Source organism: Schistocerca gregaria, chromosome 7 (genome assembly GCF_023897955.1).
Source record: "Schistocerca gregaria isolate iqSchGreg1 chromosome 7, iqSchGreg1.2, whole genome shotgun sequence".
NCBI lineage: Eukaryota > Metazoa > Arthropoda > Insecta > Orthoptera > Acrididae > Schistocerca > Schistocerca gregaria.
In genome coordinates, this window is record NC_064926.1 from 503273149 (window position 1) to 503297487 (window position 24339).

The window sequence follows — 24339 nt, forward strand, 5'->3', positions numbered from 1 at the left end:
AATACAACTTGACTAAGAGTGACAGAGGACAATTATCTCTATGTTTCACTGTAAATGAATTGAATTTGAGTAACCAGCTTGTACTTGATTCTCTTGAGAATACTGTCAATTATGTATATTTAGTACCCACACAGCATTAACTTTTTCACTGGACCCACTGTAAAAAAATAAATCTCGGCAATCTCTGTTGTTGTTGTTGTTGTTGTTGTTGTTGTCGTCGTCCCGCTCCCCCCCTACTGAGATGTACCTGACGATGCAACCAGTTGTTGTTGTTGTTGTTGTTGTTGTTGTTGTCTAAAATACAAAGATTGGTTTGATGCAGCTTTCCATGCTACTCTAGCCTGTGTAAGCGCCTTCATCTCTGAATAACAACAACAACCTACGTCGTCCTGAATCTGCTCTCTCTCTCTCTCTCTCTCTCTCTCTCTCTCCTCTCTCTCTCTCTCTCTCACACACACACACACACACACACACACACACACACACACACACACGCGCGCGCGCACACACACACACACACACACACACACACACACACACACACACACACACACACACACTCTCTTCCCTCTAGTACTAAAACAATGGTCCCTCGATGGCTCAGAAAGTGTCCCATCAACCAGCCTCTTCTTATAGTCAAATTGTCCCACAAATTTCGAATCTCCTCAATTCTATGCAGTACCTCCTCATTAGTTACATGATCTGCCACCCAATCCTCAGCTTTCTTCTGTGTCACCACGTTTAGAAAGATCCTATTTTCTTCTTGTCTAAACTGTTTATTGCTCATGTTTCACTTCCATACAAATACCTCTCTTCTTGTCTAAACTGTTTATTGTTCATGTTCCAGACAAATACCTTCAGAAAAGACTTCCAAATACTTAAGTCTATACTTGATGTTAATGAGATTTTGTCTCCTTCAAGAATGCTCTTCTTCTCATTGAGAGTCTACATTTTACATCATCTCTGTTTCTGCCATCATTAGTTATTATGCTGCGCAAATGACAAAAGTCATTTATTGTGTTGTCTTATTTCTTAACCTGATTCCCACAAGCACTGCCTGATTTAATTTGACTGCATTCCATTATCTTTGTTTTGCTTCTGTTGGTGTTCATCTTCTATCCTCCTTTCAAGACATATCCATTCCCTTCATCTGTTCTTGCAAGTCCTTAGCTGTCTCTGAAAGAATTACAATGTGAAAGGCAAACCTGATTTTTTTTTATTTCTTCTCCCTGAACTTTAATTCCTACTCCTAATTTTTCTTCCGTTTCCTTTACTGCTTGCTCAATGTACAGATTGAACAACGTCAGGGATAAACTACAGCCCTATCTCCCTACCTTCTCAATTACTGCTTCTCTTATGTGCCTCTCGACTCTTAACTGCCATCTGGTTTCTGTACAAGATGTAAGGAGCCTTTCATTCTCTGTATTTTACCCCTGATACCTTCAAAATTTCCTTAACCTATCTTCTACAATAATTTGTAAGGTCACTATTTCCTCACTTGTTCCTGCATTTCCCTGGACTCAAAACTGATCTTCCCCGAGGTTGGCTTCTACAAGTTTTTACCTCCTTCTTTACAGAATTTGTGCAAGTGTTTCGCAACCATAACTTATTAAACTGGTAGTTGAGTAATTTTCACTTCAGCAACTGATTTTTTTGGAATATGAATTACCACATTCATCTTGAGTCTGAAGGTATTTCAATTGTGTCATACACCAGGTAGAAGAGGCCGGTCATGGTTGGCTCTCCTAAGGCCATCAGTAGTTCTGATGGAATATCATCTACTACCGGGATCTTGTTTCCACGTCGGCCTTTCAGTGTCCTTTCAAATTATTCTCTCAGCATCTCCGCTATATGGTGAGTAGTAACTTTCCTTCTCAATATTGTTACATTCCATCCTGGATTTTCCATTGTTGAATTATTCTCTCAGTATCATATCTTCCATCTCAACTTCATCTACAACCTCTTGCATTTATATAACATTGGCATGAATTTCATCTCCCATGAATAGACCCTCTATGTACTGCTTCCACCCTTCAGCTAGATATTCATACAGCTGCTGCTCTTATATCCAAAGGCCTCTTTAATTTTCCTGTAGGCTTAAAAACTTATCACAGGAAAGCTGTTGTGCAAAAGGCATTCATTCAAATGGATCTTACACACCAGATCTAGGAAATAATGATGATAAAAACTCTTAATTGCTTTATCATGAGAAAAGCTGCAGTTGGAGCATCTGGTGCAAATTTTCTACATACTGATGACAGCGTTGTCATTGTTGAAAGTATATCTGTTGAAGACATGACTGACTTTCAGCAAATAAACAATAATGCAGAATGTGATAGTGATGACAATGAGGTTCTTTCTGTAGCAGATGTAAACTGGTGAAGACAACAACAAAATATATTTTTGCTACAGATGCCAAAGCTTTCTACTCCATTAATGAACTGGAAAACAACACTGAAAAACAAAAATACTACAAAAAATTGAAACAACCCACAATTTTGGATCTCTTTGCTAAAAAGTAAGAACTACTGCACTTATTTGTTGGTTGGTTGGTTGGTTTATGGGATGGAAGGGACCAGACTACAAGGGCCATCAGTCCCTTTTTCCACGAACTTTAAACACCCAAAAAGAATAAAAACAACCACCAGAGATGACAAGGGACGACAGAAGACAAGAAAGACACAGACAGAGACCAAATAAAAGGAATTAAAATCACCTGGAGGGTGACAGTGGTTGACCAACCATGGAAAAAACAAGAGGAAAAGCCAACTACCTAGAAACACGCTAAAAACCACAATCTAAAACCGGAGGCCAAAGGCCAGACTCAACATAAAAAAGGACACGAACCATTAGATTGAGCGATAAAAATCCACTGCATGAATAAAACTCAAAATTAAGTCTGCCATTGCAGCGTCATCCAATAAAAGTGCAGGGAGCATATCAGGCAGAGCATACGTCTGCCTGAGTGTGGTTAAAAATGGACACGCCAGCAAGATGTCGACGAATGTCAACACTGATCCACAGTGACAGAGAGGTGGGTCCTCATGGTGCAAGAGACAACCGTGCATTAACCAGGTGTGGCCAATGCGCAGCCAGCAGAGCACAGCAGGGTCTTTGCGAGAGACCGCAAGGAGAAGCGCCACACACCAGTAGTTTCCTTGATGGCCCAAAGTTTGTTAGGTGAAGGCAAGGTGCACCATTCTTCACCTTAGGTGCGAAGTACCTTGTGCCACAAAACTGACCTGAGGTCACTCTCCGAAAGGCCAATCTCTAAGGCTGGTGCACCGACAGCCTGTTTGGCCAGCGTGACAACATGTACATTACCTGTGATGCCAACATGACCCAGGGTCCACACAAAGACCACAGAGCGGCCGCAATGGGCAAGAGTATGTAGGGACTCCTGGATAGCCATCACCAGACGAGAGCAAGGGAAACATTGGTCGATAGCTCATAAACCGCTCAGGGAGTCACTACAGATAACGAAGGACTCACCTGAGCAGGAGCAGATATACTCTAGGGCGTGAGAGATGGCGACCAGCTTGGCAGTGAAAATACTGGAGCCAGCCGGCAATGAGTGTTGTTCATAACGAACCCCAAGAGTAAGAGCATAACCAACATGACCAGCAACCATCAAACCATCAGTATAGATGTCAGAGCCTTGAAACGCAGCAAGGATTGAAAGAAAGTGGTGGCAGAGGGCCTCAGGAGGGACTGAGTCCTTTGGGCCCTGTGCCAAATCGAGCCGAAGGTAGGGCAGTGCAAACACCATGGGGGTAAATGTATATGGGCCCGGAAAACAGGTGGGAGAGGTAAAACTCAAACCCTGAGAGAAGAGACCAGACACGAACTGAGATCATACACCCCGATCGGGGCCACCACTTTGGTAGATGGACGACCGAGTTGGGGAACAGCATATGGTAATTGGGATGCCCGGGCAAGCTAGGTATGTGGGCAGCATAAGCGGCCAGTAATCGTTGGTGCCAGATACGCAATGGAGGGACACCAGCCTCCACAAATATGCTGTTGACAGGGCTTGTGCGGAAAGCTCCAGTGGCAAGTCAGATCCTGCTGTGAAGCATGGGATCCAGCAACCGCAACGTGGAAGGGGATGCCAAACCATAAGCCAGGCTCCCATAATCTAGACAGGGCTGAATTAAAGCCTGGTACAGCCGTAGAAGGGTAGACCGATCGGCACCCCAGTTGGTGTGGTTCAAGCAACGAAGAGCGTAAGATGCTGCCAGCACGTTTGTTTACGCTGTCGAATATGAGGGAACCAAGTCAACCAGGTATCAAAAACCAATGCAAAAAAACCAATGCGTCCCCACCACTGCAAGAGGTTCATTGTCAAAATAAAGCCTTGGTTCAGGGTGAACAGTGTGATGCCGGCAGAAATGCATAACACAGGTCTTGGCAGCCGAAAACTGGAAGCCATGCACTACAGCCCAAGACTGCTCCTTGTGGATAGTGCTCTGCAGCTGCCATTCAGTAGTTACAATGCTGGTGCAGCTATAGTATAGGCAGAAGTCATCACTGTACAAGGAAGCCAAGACAGACGTTCCCACCGCCGAGGAGAGCTCATTAATTGCAACTAAAAAGAGACAGACACTCAAGACTGATCCGTGCGGGAGGAACTATGGGAGGCCACAACCTGCACACAGAAGCAACAAAGCGACAGAAAATTTTGTATGAAAATCGGGAGCGGGCCCTGAAGACCCCACCCACGAAGTGTGGTGAGGATGTGATGTCGCCATGCCATATCATACGCCTTCCGCATGTCAAAAAAGTCGGCAACCAGATGCTGATGGCAGGCAAAGGCCGTACAGATGGCAGACTCCAGGCTTACCAGATTAACGGTGACAGAGCGGCCCTTACAGAACCCACCATGAAACAGAGCCAGAAGGCCCCGAGACTCAAGCAGCTAACTCAACCTGTGGATAACCAAGTGTTCAAGCAACTTGCAAAGAATGTTCGTGAGGCTAATGGGGCGGTAGTTGCCCACCTCCAGTGGGTTCTTTCCAGGTTTCAACACAGGGATTACAATGCTTTCCCGCCATTGCAATGGTAACCCACCCTCAACACAGATACGATTGAAAAGGTCCAGGAGGCATCGCTGGCAGTCCACCGAGAGGTGTCTGAGCATCTGACAGTGGATGCGATCTGGCGCGGGAGCTATATCAGGGCAATCAGCTAGTGCACTTTGGAATCCCCACTCACTGAACAGAGCATTGTACGAGTCAAGGTGGCGTGTGTGAAATGAAAGGCTCAGACATTCCAACCGCTCTTTCAGAGAGCAGAAGGCCTACGAGTAATTCGCTGAAGCAGAACTCTGAGCAAAATGCTCCACTAAGTGGTTTGCAATTGTGTCAGAGTCAGTACAGACTGCTCCATTCAGTGAAAGTGCAGGTACACTTATGGGGGTCCTATAGCTATAGAGTCGCCTAATCTTGGCCCAAACCTGCGATGGAGAGGTATAGAGGCCAATGGTGGAGACATACCTTTCCCAGCACTCCTGTTTGTGTCGGTGAATGAGGTGGTGGGCTCATGCATGGAGCCGTTTAAATGAGGTGTTCCAATGGGGATGCCGCTTGTAACGCTGGGGGCCCACCTGCAAACTTTAATCAACTCAGCAATCTCAGGCGACAACCAAGGCACAGTCCTCTGCCGAGGGGACCCACAAGAACAGGGAATGGCAGATTCTGCGGCAGTAACGATGCCAGTAGTGACTGAGTGAATCACCGCATTAAAGGTGTCGTTGGAAAGAGGCACAATAGTGGCAATGGAGGGGAACAAGTCACAGTCAGCCTTATTCATAGCCCATTTGCAGGGGCACCCAGAAGAGTGATGCTGTGGCAGTCACTACCGCTCAAGTCGTCATGCACACTCCTTTGGACATACGGTAATAGTCTTGGGCTGCAGACTGAAAGGTCAATGGCTGTATACACGCTATGCGCCCCACTGAAACGCGTGAAAGCACCATTATTTCAAAGAGAAAGGTTGAACTCTGCTAACACTTGCTCAATGATGCTGCCTCGGCATGTTGCCACTGGTCCACCCCACAGAGGGTTATGGGTGTTGAAGTCGCCCAGTAACAGAAAAGGTGGTGGCAACTGGGCTATCAGTACAGCCATGACATGCTGTGGGACATCACCATCTGGTGGAAGATAGAGACTGCAGACAGTAACAGCCTGATGCATCCACACCCGAACAGCGACAGCCTCTAAAGGTGTTTGTAGAGGGACATATTCGCTGTAAAGAGAGTGAAGGACATAGATGCAGACACCACCAGATACCCTATCATAAGCTGCCTGGTTCTTATAATAACCCCGACAGCCACGGAGGGGATTTGCACTGCCAGAAACAATGTTTCATGAAGAGCAATGCAGAGGAAAAGTTGTCGGAGCTCACTAAAATGGTGGTAAAAACCTATGCAGTTCCATTGAAGGATGACACTGTTCATGGCCGAGAAAAGCGTGAAGGGACCGAGGAGATAGATTACGCTGATGGGTCACCTGGTGCCACCAATTGAGTACGTGTGTGATTGACATCCATTGTGTCTGAGGGTCCGGTGAGATCTAGGTCCTCAGCGGGCGCCAGAATCTCTACCTTGTCCTCAGATGCAGAGCTTGTAGGTTGCGGTGGGGTGGGTGCCACCGTAAGTTCCTTGGTCTTAGAGGTCGTCTTCTTGGACTTTTCGCTGGTCCTTGGGTTTCACTGGCTGGAAGGGCTTCACCGATCGAGTCTCCCGGACGAAGGAGGATCACGAAGCCCTACCACCAGCTGCTTGTGGGCACTTATGCCACTGCTGGGCGTCATCCTTCCCACTTGTGGAAACCTGGAAAGGGAGGGACCCCTTGCGAGTGAGAGGAGCCGAAGAAGTTTGATGCTTCTCCAGCTTATAAGCAGGTACAGACGTCCTCGACGGATGGGTGGGTGTTGCTCCCGAGGTAGGTGGCGCAGGAGCAACAGGGTGGGTAGTGCCCGCCCCCCCGCCCCCCCCCCCCCCCCCCCCCCCCCACAGTCAAGGGAGCATGTGGAGCCGTACGGCTCATGGAGCCGACTGGAATTCGCTGAACTGATGGGGCTATCACGGTTGTCATAGAGGCTGCATATGAGGAAGTCATTCGCACAGGATGGAGTTGTTCATATTTCCTCTTAGCCTCAGTATACGTCAGTCAGTCAGTGAGCCCAGGGTCTTATATTCCATGATTTTCTGCTCTTTCTGTAAGATCCTGCAGTCTGGCAAGCAAGGTGAATGATTTTCTCTACAGTTGACACAGATGGGAGGCGGGGCACATGGAGTATTGGGATGTGCTGGGCATCCACAATCTCAACATGTGAGGCTGGAAGTACAGTGGGAAGACATATGGCCAAACTTCCAGCACTTAAAGCACCGCATCGGGAGGAAGGATATACGGCTTGACATCACAGCGGTAGACCATTAGCTTGACCTTCTCCGGTAATTTATTACCCTCAAAGGCCAAGATGAAGGCACCAGTAGCAATCTGATTATCCTTCTGACCCCGATGAACGCGGCAGACAAAATGAACACCTCGACGCTCTAAATTGGCATGCAGCTCATCATCAGACTGCAGAAGTAGTTCCCTGTGGAAAATACCACCATGGATCATAATTAAACTCTTATGGGGTGTGATGGTAACTGAAACATACCCCAACTTGTCACAAGCATGTAACTTTCATGACTGGGCAGAGGATGCCATTTTTATCAATAAGGACCCAGACCACATTTTGGACAAGCCCTCCACCTCCCCAAACTTGTCCTCTAAAGGCTCTACAAAAAACTGAAGCTTCAGTGACACAAACGATTCCCCATCAGCTCTCGTACATACTAGGTAACAGGGCGAATAAGATTTGCTGCCATCTTTAGCCTGGCATTCCTCCCACGATGTGACCACGGAGGGGAACAACTTGGGGACTTACTTCTGTGCACTAAATTGTACCCTTGAATGTTTAAATACTGCTGGTGGTTGACCACCAGCAAGAGATGATGTACCACACTTCATGAGATGTCATCCGCCCTGATGCCACGAACTCCGACCAGGGGCCCTCCCCACAGACGCCACCCAGTACTTTGCACTTCGTTGAACCACCAACGACACTTTTCCCAACACTTTAGGAGGACAAATTGCACTAAAAATTATGCATTTTGGAGAGGTCTTTAATGCGGTGCACGAAAGCCACGAAATGTCCCCATTTTTGCAATACGTCAGTAGAAAAACGATAACCACCAAATAGCGTAACTTAGCTTTGAAAACACTTGGCTCAGCACTGCAGCTTCTCGATTTGCTACTACCTGCTAAGTCTGCTACTATGGCTACGTGCAAAATGCGTCGTTTTTCATGTGAACTATTGAGTTAATCTGTAGGAAAACTGGCACATGGGTGGCTAAACATTGTACCAAATCGAGAAAACCTTTATTAGATAATAAACAACACTACAAAGAGTATTTTGGTGTATATTATGTACATATATCATACAAAAACTATAAAAATGCAAGACGGGGGCAGCACTTCTATGTATGGCTTTTACAGCATAAGTTTTTTCCCACCCTTCAAATTTTCTCATACTCAACAACATTTTTTTGAAAGTTCCTAAAAATTGAATTTACCCTCTCGAGTCCAGATATTGTGAGAAATTGTAAGAAGAGTGGTTAATTAGGTATTTTTTACTTTGTTTTAAATAACAGGTGCATCAAAGAAATGTGTGATTTTGAAACCTGCACCAGCAAAACAAATTTATTCACAGTGATATTGTAATATGAATTTACAACGCTTGCAATTTAAAATGCTCATCACTTGAAAATGACATCAAGTAGGTGGCTGCCATTTTCCTTCACATGTATTTCAAGTCTTTTACAGAAGTTAGACATCACATCTTGGAGGACTGGGACTGGAATTCAATTAAGTTCCTCCCAAACTTGATCCTTCAGTTCCTGGATGGTGTGAGGTAGGTACTCTAGAAGATTTACACTTCCAAAAGATTGCAAAGGAAGAAACCACACGCTGAAAGGTCAGGGTTTCTTGGAGGCCAGGAAATGTCCCTATTTCTGGAGATGAGATGATCAAGAAAGATACCCTGTAGAATGTTAATGAAATGTCATGGGACATCACGTGGCCCATCTTGTCAGAAGAAAATGTTTGCAGTTACAGGAAGATCAGCAAACTGATACACGAAGAATGGTCCAACATGTGAACCTGACTTACTTTATTCACAGTAACAGCACTGTCACAACTATCTTTAAAAAAAATAAAGCTCCACGATTCCAAACGATGATATGCCACACCACACTACCACTTTCTGACCGAGGTGGCATTTCATTTCATGAATCATAGCATGACTTTCAGGCAAGCAGTATCTTAAGTTTTGCTTGTTAAAAAAGCCTAGTTGATAAAACTGGTCCCATCACTCACGATCAGAATGATTCACAAGCCTGGGTTACTGTTCACGAGTTAAAACAATTACCGGCAATAACTTAGTGTCTTTGGGAGGTTGTGCGCATTCAGTTCTTGCGCTCTCTAAATTTTGTATAGGTTGTATTGTAGCTCTTTGTGCAATATTTACCGTATACTGTGATCCAATACGTGTTGCAGAGCACCTGGGACTTTGAGTGAAAGCTTCTTCCATCCTTGCAACATTCTCTGTGTGCACATACCTGTATGTTTTGCACTTCCCCCTCTTTTGCACCATATGAACTGTTTCCTTGAAGTTCTGTAACCACTCTTTGACAGCATGCATTATTAGATCAGGAGCATGATGTGTGAGATTATAATGAGCACGAAATAAATGCTGCACAGCCACATAGCTGTTATTGTTTTTGTAAAATGCCCTCAAGGCAACAGCATGTTGTTCACTGGTCCACAACGCCATTTCAAATGTACGTCAATTAACAGGGTCAATGGAGAAGGTTTGTTGTCCAGGTGGCATCACTCTCGTTTTCTGATCCCTCACATAATGTGCTATTTTTAAAGTTGCCAAATCACTGGTTTCACTGCCGCACCTATTATTTGGCGATTTTAATTTCTTGACTGATGTCCAATAGCAACTTGTTTCAGACTTTTGCACCTGACTATAAACGTATCAGAAGCACAGAGACAGATGCTGAGGCTAAACAGAAATTATTTCTGCACTAGCATTGTGGTAATGAATTGCTGAGTTCTCCACAATTCATTCTTCTTATTAACTAAAATTATCATTAGGGAGTGTGTATATTGCTATGTAAGTATAAGAACCCTTACGTCTCTCAAAAGGCTCCTGCAACACATTTGGCTATCAACATCACACAATATTCTGTAGAATGAACTCTTTTCTCACCTTGCCTGCAATGCCCCAGAAGATTATGTAATGAAGTAGAATTCAACGTAAACCAAGTAAGCTAGCAATCTCATTTACAAGTCAGCACACAGAAAGACTTCTGCATGTGAAGCAGGCAGAACTGAGCATTTGGTTAACTTGTCCACATGCTTGTGTCACCTTAGTTTACAATATACTTGACACCTACAAAATTCACAGATTAAGCCTCATCCAGTGTATGACCATTAATATCTAGTTCTGGTACCTGCATTCATTTTTCTTTCATATTATGAGAAGGATAGATTGCTACTCACCAGTTTTTTGGTACTGTTAGATCCTTCCTGATACTAGGAAGTAGGATATGTTGGAGCAGATCAGAAAGGAGAAGCCGGTCACTCATAACCCATAACTGCCTCCACTCATCCTCATGACAAGTGTGTCCCTCACTACCTGGGGGTCCTGAAGAACTGCTTTCCGTTTCAAACCCTCACAACTTATCTATCTTTATTGCCTCAGAAAAGAACTAATGGTTCCAAAAGTTAGGCTAGAGGTTTTTTCATACTTTTATTTGTGTCTTTGGGAAGATCTGGAATCGTGCCTCCTGAATGTAAGTACTGGACATACACTTGATATTTTCTGTGCATTGAACTCACCAGTACAGCTTCCAATCACAACATTTTGGGATCACAAAGAATAAATAGGCATAATTTTACACTCGTATGGAAACTTTCCAGCCAAAATATCGCGAAAGATACTAATAATGCCCTGTTTGTGTCTCCAAAAAAATTCTAAAATACTAGAATTACTGGCAAAACTTCAAGAAACGGATAGCTCTTACTTGGTCTACTATTATTTATTTCATGTGCCATCATCTGGTTTAGGTTAGTGCCATATGGTGTCTTTTTTTATATGAATGGATGGGGGTGATACAAAATGTATTGTGAAGTATGTATGTGCACAGTCAAGAAGATTATAAAGAGAAAAAAAACTTTAGTTCATTGTTTTGTAGCTCAGAGGGTCACTGCTGCAATGCTCACTAAAATTACATAACATTATAAACTATTGTTACAAGAAATGAGTAATAGCTTAACATACAAAACTTCCTTCCAAAGCAGCAACTGTATGCCTTTTAGCAGCAACAGCTCTAAGGAATACAGTAGTTTCATATTACATAATAGCACTTACTTATTAGCAGGTGCAACGTAATTTCCTGGAAAAACTCCTGACTTCTGAGTTCTATTTGATGTTCCCTTGAACCATCCATCCTGGCACCTTTCTGTTACCATATAAATAGCACCTTTACGCAATTCCAACTCGTCCGCTTTTTGTGGCTTATATGGGTATAGTGCAATATACCTGGAATAGGAAGCACAATTGTCACTATTAGACTTTTCACATCAAAAAGATGTTTGTATACTTGTAAGTACTAAATAATGAATACATTAGAGTCCTGTTAATGTGAACTAATTGGGACGGACCTTGTTCGGATTACCAATTTGTTCGGATTAGCCAGAATTACAGTGACAAGTTTCTAGTATGAAGTATATCAATCAGATAAGTAGATACACCATAGTAACAAATGGGAACAAGTGTGGGAACAATGGCTCACTCTCACTCTCTCCCTTGTTGTTGTGCACTGTTGAGACCTTTGTAGTGACTCAGGTCAGTGTACTGCCAGTTGGCTCGCAAAGCGCTTGGTTATGTTAGTTATCAATCGCTGGCATGCATAACAGTTGCATTGTATTCATTCAGGTGTAGTAGTGTATGTATTTTTGTCATGAGTAAACGGAAGCATACAACGTTAACTCTCAAAGAAAAACTGAATGCTTTGAAGTAGATAGACAATGGTGAGAATGTATCTAAACTGGCAACTGAACTGCGTGTTGGCAAAGCAACCATTTATGATTGGAAGAAGAACCGAGTGGAGCATGAACAGTCCTGTGCAACATCTTCGGGAAAAACACTCTAAATTCGGCAGACTTTGAAGTAGTCCCAGTATGATAAAGTGAAAAAAGTGAGAAAAGGGAACTCCTTTGAGAGGAGCACTGGTTCAGGAGAAGGCTGTTTACCTGAACAAGTTAATGAATGGTGACGAGTCTTTTAATAGAAGTACTGGTTGGTTGGGCAGATTCAAAAACATCATGGAACCCATCAGCTAACAATTACTGGAGAGAAGCTTTCTTCTGACCATGAAGCAGTGAAGGAATAGTTGGGTAAGTTTGAAATAAATGATAAGAGAGGGAAAGTATTCTCCCTAACAAATTTAAATGCTGACAAGATTGGCCTTAATTTTAGGACATTGGCAACAAAAAGCCTGGCATCAAAAGCAGGAGACCGTGCTCCTGGTTTTAAAATGTTCAAAGATGATGTGACTTGATTAGCATGCAGCAACGCTGCTGGTAATCACAAACTGCCTTTATTGCTGATCGACAAATCTGCTAGGCCCAGAGCTTTTAAAAACTGTAACATGAAGTCCCTGCCCGTGTATTATCGCAAACACAAAAAAAGAATTGATGGATGGTAAGCTGTTCAAAGAATGGTTTCACGGCCAGTTTGTTCCCTCTGTTTGACGGTTTTGTAAGGACAATCATTTGTCTCCCCATGCAATCCTTTTGATTGCTAACGCATCATCTCACCCCAGCACTGAGGAATTATGTGATGGAGAAATTGTGGCAAAGTTTTTCCGCCAAATGTTACACCACTTCTACAGGATGACGGCATTACCATCAAAGTGAATGGAAACTTGACAAACAACAAGCCAGAAGTCAAAAACATTTTGAATAATCATTTTTTAAATGTTGTAGAGAAAATAGGATCACAATGATCATTACAAGAAGCAAGACAGTTAATGGAAGAGGTCTTACCAACACCAATTGATACAACTGAAATTCCACCCACCTCATCTTCTGAAATTAGGAAGATAAACTCTCTCAAGAATAAAAGTTCACATGGAATTGATGGCGTTTCCAGCAGGATAATAAAAGCTTGTTCCCAAGAGATAAGTGGGGTTCTTAGCCACATATGTAATAGCCTCTGAAGCAGGGTATTTTCCCAGATACTCTGAAGTATGTCATTGTTAAACTACTGCATAAAAAGGGGATATGTCTGATGTCAACAACTACTGCCCAATCTCTCTTCTGACTGCATTACCCAAAGTCTTGAAAAAGTAATATATTGTAGAGTAGCTTCACACCTTTAGAAAAATAAAGTTTTAACAAAATGTCAGCTTGGTTTCCAGAAAGGTTTTTCGATGGAAAATGCTATATATACTTTCACTAATGAAATATTAAATGCTCTGAACAACCGGAAGTCACAATTGGGATTTTTTTGTTATCTCTCAAAGGCTTTTGATTGTATAAATCATGGAATACTTCTAGATAAGCTCAAGTACTGTGGTATGAATGGGACAGCACTCAAATGGTTTAAATCATACTTAACTGGAAAAGTGCAGAAAGTCGAAATAAGAGGTTCACATAATATGCAAAAAAACTGGCGATTTCTCAAATTAACTGGTGAAATTGTTAACGATGTTTTTCAGAAAATCATTAGGTGGTTCACTGCAAATGGGCTCTCATTAAACTTTGACAAAACACAGTACAGACAGTTCCACACAGTAAACGGAATGACACCATTAATAAATACAGACTTCAATCAGAAATCGGTAGCTAAAGTAGAACATTCAAAATTTCTAGGTGTATGCATAGATGAGGGGCTGAACTGGAAAGAACACACTGAAGATCTGCTAAAACATTTGAGTTCAGCTACTTATGCTATTAGGGTCATTGCACATTTTGGCGATATACATCTCTGTAAATTAGCTTACCATGCCTATTTTCATTCTCTGCTTTCGTATGGCATCATATTCTGGGGTAACTCATCATTGAGTAAAAGAGTGTTCATTGCACAAAAGTGTGTAATCAGAATAATTGCTGGAGCTCATTCAAGATCATACTGCAGACACTTATTTAAAGAGCTAGAGATCTTCACTGTAGCCTCACAATATATATATATTCACTTATGAAATTTGTTATTAACAATCCGAACAAATTCAAAAGTAATAGCAATGTACATGGCTACAACACTAAGAGAAAGGATGACCTTTACTACTCAAAGTTAAATCTAACTTTGGCTCAGAAGGGGGTAAATTATGCTGCCACAGAAGTCTTTGGTCACTTACCTAATAGCATCAAAAGTCTGACAGATAGCCATATAGCATTTAAAAGGAAATTAAAAGAATTTCTTAATGACAACTCCTTCTACTCATTACATGAATTTTTGGATATAGGAAGTGGGTAATTTCCCCGACCCCGCCAACAAAAAAAATTAATAAATAAATAAATAAAAATTAAAAAATAAATAAATAAATAAATAAAAATTATAAAAATAAAAATTAAAAATATTAAGTGTCATGTAATATTTTGTGTAATGTAATATCTTGTATAGACACCTTTTATTAACATGACACATTCCACATCATTACGAAGTGTCATATTCATGATCTATGGAACAAGTACTAAACTAATCTAATCAGCCGATGGATCAGGGCATACTGCAAACATTAAAACTGATTTACAGAAAATAATTTTTAATAATGCTGATCCAAGATGAGAGCATTCCTTTAATGGAAAAAATAAAAAAGACCAATGTGAAAGATGATGTTTATTGGGCGGCTGAAGCATGGCAGAATATTTCAGAAAATACTCTGACAAAATCGTGGAGAAAACTGGATCTCTCTTGAATTTCAGGACAACCTAGTTGAAAATCTACTACAAATGATACAGACAATCCCTTGATGTGAAAAACCTAGTGAAGGAGACGTAGATAAGTGGATGTAGTTTGTTTACAAACTTCTGCACATACGCTCACATGTTTTCTCGTTTGTCGGTAATTTAACTGACTTATTCTTACCAAATTACTATTTTGCTATGAATGTAAAGTACTTGACTTGCTGTTGAATTGTTAGTTCTGGGGTATATTTAGTTCATCTACAAAGAAGACCTCGTGTAGAACACTAGTGGAACCCATTTGTGAGTATTGCTCAAGTGTTTGGGATCCTCACCATGTCGATTAAAGGAACGCATCGAAGCAATTCAGAGGTGTGCTACTACGTTTGTTACTGATAATTTCAGTCAGCATGCAAGTATTATTGAGATGTTTCCACACAAATGGGAATTCCTGGAAAAAAGACTGTCGTCGCAAGCCACTATTGAGGAAATTTAGATAACTGGGATCTGAGGCTGACTGCAGAACAATTATCCTGCTGTCAACGTACATTTCAGATAAAGAACACAAAGATAACATAAGGTAAATTAGGGTTTGTTCAAAGGCATATATGCAGTCATTTTTCCTTGCTCTATTTGCGAGTGGAACAGGAAAGGAAATGACTGGCAGTGGTACAAGGTGCCCTCTGTCATGCACCATACAATGGCTAGCAGTGTATTTATGTAGCTGTATATAAGTGTGATGGTTGCTGTAGCTTTTTCAACAGGGATGACTGCAGTGGCGTGGGGACCGGGAAAGCAAATGATGCTCTGCAGTAGGCAATAGGGAGAGAAAGATAGTGGAACAGGAGGGGCAAAGTACTGTCCTTCAGAGTGAATTAGATAAGGCTAGGAAAGATCTCAACAGGTTAAGGAGGGAGAAGGGTAAAGAGAGCTGAGAGGTGGCTACAAGTAACAGAAGAAATGGGCACACAACTTCATCTGACAGCTTTGTGGTGAAAGTGTAAAATAAGTGTGATCTGTTGTTTCAATTAGACATAGATGAGCTTCATGCAGCTGTAGGTATAGACAGGACAAGCAATTTTCAGCAGTAAACTGAAAGTAAGAATGAAGGGAAAACAGTAAAGAAAGTTTTTTTTTTTTTTGTTATGTAGTTATCATGCTAGAGGTGTAGCCAACTTTTGCAGGACGATTTAGGATCAGAAAACCAGATCCCTTTTTTTATTATTATTAACCTAGTTCTGGTCTGGGTCAAGTGACAGGGTATTTAGGATCACTTTGCAAAGACTTTATCAAAGAAAACACCAGGGTATAGTGGGTGGGCAAGGAAATAGTAATGACAGAGATCCTGAGTATAATAGAGAGTGTGACTGGCAAAGACTGCACCAGCATTGAGGCATATCAGCATTGGCTGCATCTGTTTTGGGATACCATGACTGAACTCCTTTGAGCTCTTCTGCCAGGAGAGTTAATTTGGCATTGGAATAGTTCTTATGTTGGATGCAGGGTCATACACTGATCAACCAGAACTTTATGAACACCTACCTAATAGCCAGTATGTCCACCTTTGGCACAGATAACAGTGGGGACACGTCATGGCATGGAAGCAATGAGGCCTTTGTAGTTCACTGGAGGGAGATGGCACCATATCTACCAACACAAGCCACCTAATTCCCATAAATTATGGGGAGGCGAGTGACAAGCTCTGATGCCACATTCACTTTGTCATGCATTAAAATGTGATGTTAATTCTACCACAGTTCATCACATTTCCTGTTTTCCAGTCTGCCCAGTCTACACTGTCTGACATCTGTAATGAGGGGTGGCTGCCCAACCCTACGATGTATGGCCATGGTTTCACTTTGGTTTTGTCACGTGCTGAAGACACTCACGACAGCACTCCTCGAACACATGACAAGTCATGCAGCTCCTAAAGTGATTGTGCTGAGCCTGCAGGCCAGCACAATCTCCCCTCGGTCAAACTCGGATAGATTGCAAGCCTTCCCCATTCTGCAGATAGACAGACACTACATGAACTGTGCTTGTGTCTGATTAGCAGTCATTCCTTGTCCAAGTGATGCTGCTACTGCCTGGACGGGTCTACATCAATTGTGGTGGTGGTAATAATGTTCTGGCCGATCAATGTATATTGATGTTTCTGCCAATTTAGTTATTAGTTAGTTATTGTTGCATGTTCCATTCACACTGAAAATTAATTTGTACATAAGGTTACATTCTGGATATTTCTAAGCTCTTTTTTTATTTTTTTGTTACAAAAAGGAAAAAAAACATACAGATAGCAGTAAGTAAATCTTACCCACCACCTTTTACACATTACAGTAATGGATATTCTTTTACAGAATAGAAGGCATTGTCAAGGAGAAACTTTCTCAGTTTATTTTCAAACTTTACTTCATTGTCTGACAGACATTTTATATTGACAGGTAAGTAACCAAATTTTTTTGTTGCAGCACTGTGCACTCCTTTTTGTGCCAAACACAACCTTAATGTGGAGTAATGAATGTCATTTTCCTTCTGATATTGCAGTTTTGTACATCACAGTTTCTTCTGAATTATAGTGGATTACTTAAAACAAACTTTATGAGGGTATAAATATAATGTGAAGCAGTATTCAGAATGCCCAACTCTAACAGAGTTGCACTTTTTGAGCAACGAAGACTTTTTCTTAAAGATGAGTTAGCTCAGAACATTATTCCACATGACATTGAATGAAATCATGCAAACTATACTAACTTACTGGTTTGTCTCTCTCCAAGATTTGCAATGATTTTAAGTGCAAATGCAGCTGAACTAAGTTGTTATAGGAATTCCAAAATGTTTTTTTTACAATTTAAATTCTCATCAACATGAACCCCTAAGAATTTTGAATTTTCCACCCTATTTATTATTTCCCCACCATGTGTTACACTTATCACCGGTGTAGTACCCTCAACAGAACTGAATGTGTTGTGTCTCTTTAAAATTGTGGGCGACACCATTTGCAGAAAAGCAGTCAATGATACTTTTAAGAGCTTTGTTTATCATTTCTTCTGTTTCTGCATGTATGCTTGAATTCATTACAATATACGTCATCTGCAAAAAGAACTAATTCTGCTTGTTTTAAATTACACAGAGGATTGTTTACCTTTATGAGAAACAGTAGTGGACCTAAGACTGAACCTTGGGGAACCTCATATATATAATATTTCTTTCCAATCAGAATTATGTCCCTAGCCTATATTGCTTGAATTACTAAGTACAACTTTCTGCATTCTTTTGGTTAGATATAACATTATCCACTGGTTGGCTTTACGATCAATCCCATTAAATGGGAATTTATCTAGGAGAACACTGTGATTCACACTGTCAAATGCCTTAGAGAGGTCGCACAAAATACCAACTGGCACTATTTTGTAATATCTGGCGAGTGAACATGTAAACAGCATTGTCAGTAGAGAAACCCTTCTGAAACCCAAACTCAGATTTGCAAACGGTATTTTTTTTGCTAAGGTAAGACGCTATTCCAGAATACATCATCACCCCAAACATTTTGGAGAATGATGTCAACAGTGAAACAGGTCAATAGTTATTGACATCTCTCTTATCACCTTTGATTCTGTTATTAGATGGGATTATACTGTGCATGGCCTTCACCTCAACAGGAAAGGGAAGGATATACTGGCTGCATTTACGGACACAAAACTTAAGATAAGGAGGAGTGGGGGAGGCTCTGTCATAAGTAGTAAAATACTGGTGCTAATGGGTGTCAGAACAGCATTTTTTTCCAGTATAGAGAAAACAGAAAGAAAACTAGGAGACACGTTAGGACTGATATAAAACTTCAGTCAGAAAGAATCTTAACAACATAATTCTGGCATACTGCTTCAGTAAAAACAGTTGTTGGTTGAAAATTTACAGTAATCATCAGAAATTTTATTTCCAGCCAATTATATCTTAATCAGTGTGAAATGCCTACTATCTTCATTGTTTTGCTTTCAACTACAGTGACTAATGAGTCATCAAACTCAGTGGACATAATCTGACTCTCGACACCATGTTATCGCTGGTGTCAATAGTTACAGACTGTAGAAGGTAGGAGTTGGAACATTCATCAAGAACTGTCATAAGTTTAAGAACATAGATTTTGCTCAGTGCAGCATATGTAAGTAGGAGAGAAAAGCAGAATTTCGTAAAAATTCTTTATAACAGTAAGTGTACACAAAGCACCTGCACATAGTTCAATCTTCAGAAATCTCTTTGAAGCTCCACTGGTCTATTTAACATCAAAACACACAGAAACAGTGGTAGATGGTGATTTTAATGTTGTGTTTCTTAAAAACTCTTTCAGTAAACATTTATGGCAGTCATTAACATCACAGTCAACTTAATTTCTACTGTAAACTTACTAAGGTAACCAGTTACTCAAAAATACCCATTTGACAATATCTTTATATAAATGTGTAATGAACAAAATTATATTACAAAACCAATAGTCAATAGTATCTCAAACAGTTACATGCAGTTTCATTTGTTACATGTTAATGTAGATCTGAACTCAAAATCTAATAAATTTGAGTTCAAGGAGATGGTCAATAAGCCAAAAATTTAGTACTTTAGGAAACTTCTCATCTGAAATTGTGCGATATATACAGTGCTCATGCATGAATTAAAAACACAACACTTTACTAATGAAGTCCTTATGTTATTTGAAAGCTGTTTTCCCCAAGCGTGTGTGTGGGGGGGAGGGGGGGGGTTTAGGGACACTCAGTGACACAACCATCTGAAAATTAGCAGAAGTGAATGTGGGTAAAACATAGAAAAAGTGATCTGTCATAAAATTGCACTTCCTCTTTCCTAAGCTCACCCATGAACACCTGCATAACCACACTAGTGCACACACATGGAGGATAGAGTTAAAAAATGGTCAGATGTTAACCTTCATGTAAAATACAAGTAAGACAAAAGGGGAACTAACATAAATTCATAGGAATTTGTGCCTGGCTGATCCCTTATAAAAAAAACACGGATGAGCCAGACACCGTGATAACACATTAAAAATTTTAGGGAACAAATCAGACAATGCACAGATCCTTAAAAAAAATATCACATTTGTATAAAGGGCAAATCTAACAACAAATCAGCTGCTGCCATTTGCCTGAATACAAAATACAGCATACCATAATGTAGCGCACCGTGATCAGCACCCCATCTATACCACATACAGGAGAGTCCTCTCACTGATGCGAGGAGGAGGAGGAGGAGGAGGAGGAGGAGATTAGTGTTTAATGGCCCATTGACAACGAGGTCACTTGAGATGAAGCACAGGCTCAGATTAGGTACCGATGGAGAAGGACAGCAGCCATGCCCTTTCGAAGGAACTCTAGTACCTTACGCAGCGGAAGTCGAACACATGCCAGAACAAATGGACGTGGTCAGCCCATAGAGGACTCCGCCTCCACAGCGGCTATTCCGCACAGCGAGGGTGCCACCGCTACACCACGTGCAGACAGCGGCCAATAGCCGCTCCCTCCGGTTTCGTATATAGGGCCCCGCTCTGCCCTTGTCCAGTCAGTCTGGTACTCGCTCTGGATTTCGTTCCTATCTCGGCGGTACTGTGTTCTGGTCGTTGCTCGTTGTTGACATTTGCCTGGCTATGGTTCCGAGTGGATTTACGTTTGGTGTTTGGCGTTGGGGTTTCCACAAGCCCCCGTTGTTTATCTCTTCCTAGTTGTGTCGCTCATAGTCAGCTGTGGTCAGTTGTTGTCAGTTGTAGTTGGTCTGTCGTCCAACTCATCCTGTGTTTACCCGGTGGTGCGTGCTCCACCGCTGGCGGCTTCCACACCTGGCGGCTCCGATCCGCAGCCCAAGGCACCCCCGCAGTTGGTTTTGGTTACAACAGGAACCATCTCAGCATTTGTCTTAAGCAATTTATGGAAATCATGGAAAACCTAAACTAGGATCGTCCAACATGGGTTTGAACCATCGTCCTCCCAAATGTGAGTCCAGTGTGCACTAGAACAAGAAGCCACGTGTCAGAGGGACTATGTCCTATGTGAAGACAACTGAGAAGGACATAAATCCAATCTGTGTCACTGGAAGCAGTTACACTTCAAAACTTACAGCCACTCATCTCCCCATCAACACAACTCCGTACCTGAACAACGAGGTGACAGCATGCAGGAGGATGCCACACTGAATGAAATGAGGGTTGCAATCTGCCTTCTTGGCTGTTAGATCTGCTATGAAGAATGGACATCTCTAAAAAGGGCCATCACAGAAGTTGGGAAGGAAAACATATGTACAAAGAAGGTAACTATGAAGAAACCATGGGAAATAGAAGAAATACTTCAATTGATTGATGAAAGGAGGAAGTACAAAAATGTTAAGGGAACTCAGGAATAGAGAACTACAAGTCGCTGAGGAATGAAATAAATAGGAAGTGCAGGGAAGCTAAGACGAAATGGCTGCAGGGAAAATGTGACGAAATCGAAAAACAAATGATTGTTGGGAGAACAAACTCAGCATACAGGAAATTCAAAACAAACTTCGGTGACATTAAAAGTAAGGGTGATAACATTAAGAGTGTAATGGCAATTTCACTGTTAAATGCAGAGGAGAGAGCAGACAGGGGGAAAGAATACACTGAAAGCCTCTATGAGGGAGAAGATTTGGCTGATGCGATAGAAGGCGAAACAGGAGTTGTTTTAGAAGAGATGGGTGATCCAGTTCTAGAATCATAAGTTAAAAGAGCTTTGGACGAATTAAGATCGAATAAGGCAGAAGGGATAGATAACATTACATCAGAATTTCTAAAATCATTTGGGGAAGTGAGAACAAAATAACTATTCACATTGGTGTGTAGAATGTATAAGTCTGGCGACATACCATCTGACTTTCGGAAAAGCATCATCCACACAATTTCGAAGACGGCAAGAGCTGACAACTGCGAAAATTATCACACAGTCATCTTAACAGTTCACGCATCCACGTTGCTTACAAGAATAATATACAGAAGAATGGAAAAGAAAAATGAGGATGCGCTAGATGACAATCAGTTTGGCTTTAGGAAAGGTAACGGCATGAGAGAGGCAATTTTGATGTTGCAGTTAATAATGGAAGCAAGACTAAAGAAAAATCAAGACATGTTCATACAACTTGTCGACCCGGAAAAAGTGATCGATAGTGTAAAATGGTGCTAGATGTTTGAAATTCTGAAAAAAGAATGGGTAAGCTATAGGGAGAGATGGGTCATATACAATATGTAAACAGATAAGAGGGAATAATAAGAGTGGACGACCAATAATGAAGTGCTCATATTAAAAAGGGTGTAAATAAAGATGTAGCCTTTCGCCCCTACTGTTCAATCTGTACGTCGAGAAAACAATGATGAAATTAAAAGGAAAGTTCAGGACTGGAATTAAAATTCAAGGTTAAAGGATATCAATGATACGATTCACTGATGACACTGCTATCTTGAGTGAAAGTGAGGAAGAATTACATGCTCTGCTGAATGGAATGAACAGTCTAATGAGAACAGAGTATGGATTGAGAGTAAATCAAAGAAAGATGAAGGTAATGAGAAGTAGTAGAAATGAGAACAGCTAGAAACTTAACATCAGGACTAATGGTCACGAAGCAGATGAAGTTAAGGAATTCTGCTACCTAGGCGCTAAAATAACCAATGACAATTGGAGCAAAGAGGGCATCAAAAGCAGACTAGCAATGGCAAAAAGGACATTCATGGCCAAGAGAAGACTAATATCAAATATCAGTCTTAATTTGAGGAAGAGATTTCTGAGAACATACATCTGGAATACAGCACTGTATGGTAGCAAAACATGGACTGTGGAAAAACCAGAACAGAGGACAATCGAAGCATTTGAGATGTGGTGCTACAGACGTAGGTTGAAAATTAGATGGACTGATAAGGCAAGGAATGAGGAGGTTCTGCGCAGAATCAGAGAGGAAGGAAACATATGGAAAACACTGATAAGGGGAAGGGACAGGATGGAGGTACATCTGTTAAGACATGAGGGAATGACATCCTTGGTACTAGTGGGCAAAAACTTAGAAGACAAAGATTGGAATACATCCAGCAAATAATAGAGAACATAGGTTGCAAGCGCTACTCTGAAATGAAGAGTTTAGCACAGGAGAGGAATTCGTGGTAGGCCGCATCAAACCAGTCAGAAGACTGATGCAAAAAATTTAAATTAAAAAAGGTGTCCTGGTTATGTCGGACTACTTTATCTGCTGGATATGAGTGTTGTACAGACCAAAGGGAACTCAGGGAATCTGTAGAGACCAGAAACTTAACAAGTGCAGCACTTATCATCTCATCTGCTCCACCACCCTCAAGTCATAAAATCATTTGGAACTGAAGACAGTGAGGTCTTGGGGCAACCAAATCTTGAGGAACGATTCAGGGAAAACAACAGAGCAGTCAACTTGATCCCCCTGTTTACATCCACCTGTGTACACGGCAACATAGTTGTGAAGCTCATTTAAGATGTCAGAAAATACCATATTAAAAACACATGCACGAGTGCAGCCTCTCCTGTACAGCACTAAATCTAAAATCACTCCAGGCCTCTGCCGAAACCACAGTGTCAATATTTAAAACCCTGGATCTGGGCCTGTACTTGGCCCACAAGTGACTCCAGTTCACACTTCAGGCAGATTCTAAATGGACTTGTTCCTTGTGGACAGCTGGAGAAAAGGTGTTCCATAACTGCACGAGGAGCAACAGTATGGAATGCTGTTGAATTTGGAGCAGTGAGGATATTTAATGCTTGATGCACCATGAGGAGTTGCTGCTGGATGGTGAGTGGCAGCTGCTCAAACCCAAATCAGATACTGTATATGGGGCTGCTACCATAAGCAACCATGACCAGCCTAATAAATTCATTATGGATAGCATCAATGATCTCGAGGTAGGAAGATCCCCACTGATCTGTTTACCATGTACTAACAGTCATGCCACTGCCTCACAAAAGCTATATACAGCCGGAAAATGAGTGCCTTGTCTGCTTTCCAAGACCTGTGGCTAAGGCACTTTAAGATATTCACTGTGTTCTGGACCCCTGCCTTCAGGTTCTTTAGCTGTGGTTTTCCCCTGAAAGTAACACTGATTAGTTCAAAGCCTACAAAAAACCTATGGTTTACTCAAAAAATATAGCTATTTGTAAGACAGGCTGTGGCTAAGCCATGTCTCCGCTATATCCTTTCTTTCAGGAGTGCTAGTTCTGCAAGGTTCGCAGAAGAGCTTCTGTAAAGTTTGGAAGGTAGGAGACGAGATACTGGCAGAAGT

General features: G+C 41.6%; 1 protein-coding gene across 2 annotated transcripts in view; it reads right to left on the reverse strand.

Moving 5' to 3' along the window:
- Window positions 1-24339, reverse strand: part of LOC126282143 (E3 ubiquitin-protein ligase SH3RF1) — a 220261-nt gene that overhangs the window by 131705 nt on the left and 64217 nt on the right. For both annotated transcript variants that reach the window (XM_049981645.1, XM_049981644.1), the window contains exon 9: window positions 11494-11664. In XM_049981645.1, the coding sequence (XP_049837602.1) occupies window positions 11494-11664 (171 nt within the window). The remainder of the gene's footprint in view (window positions 1-11493; window positions 11665-24339) is intronic.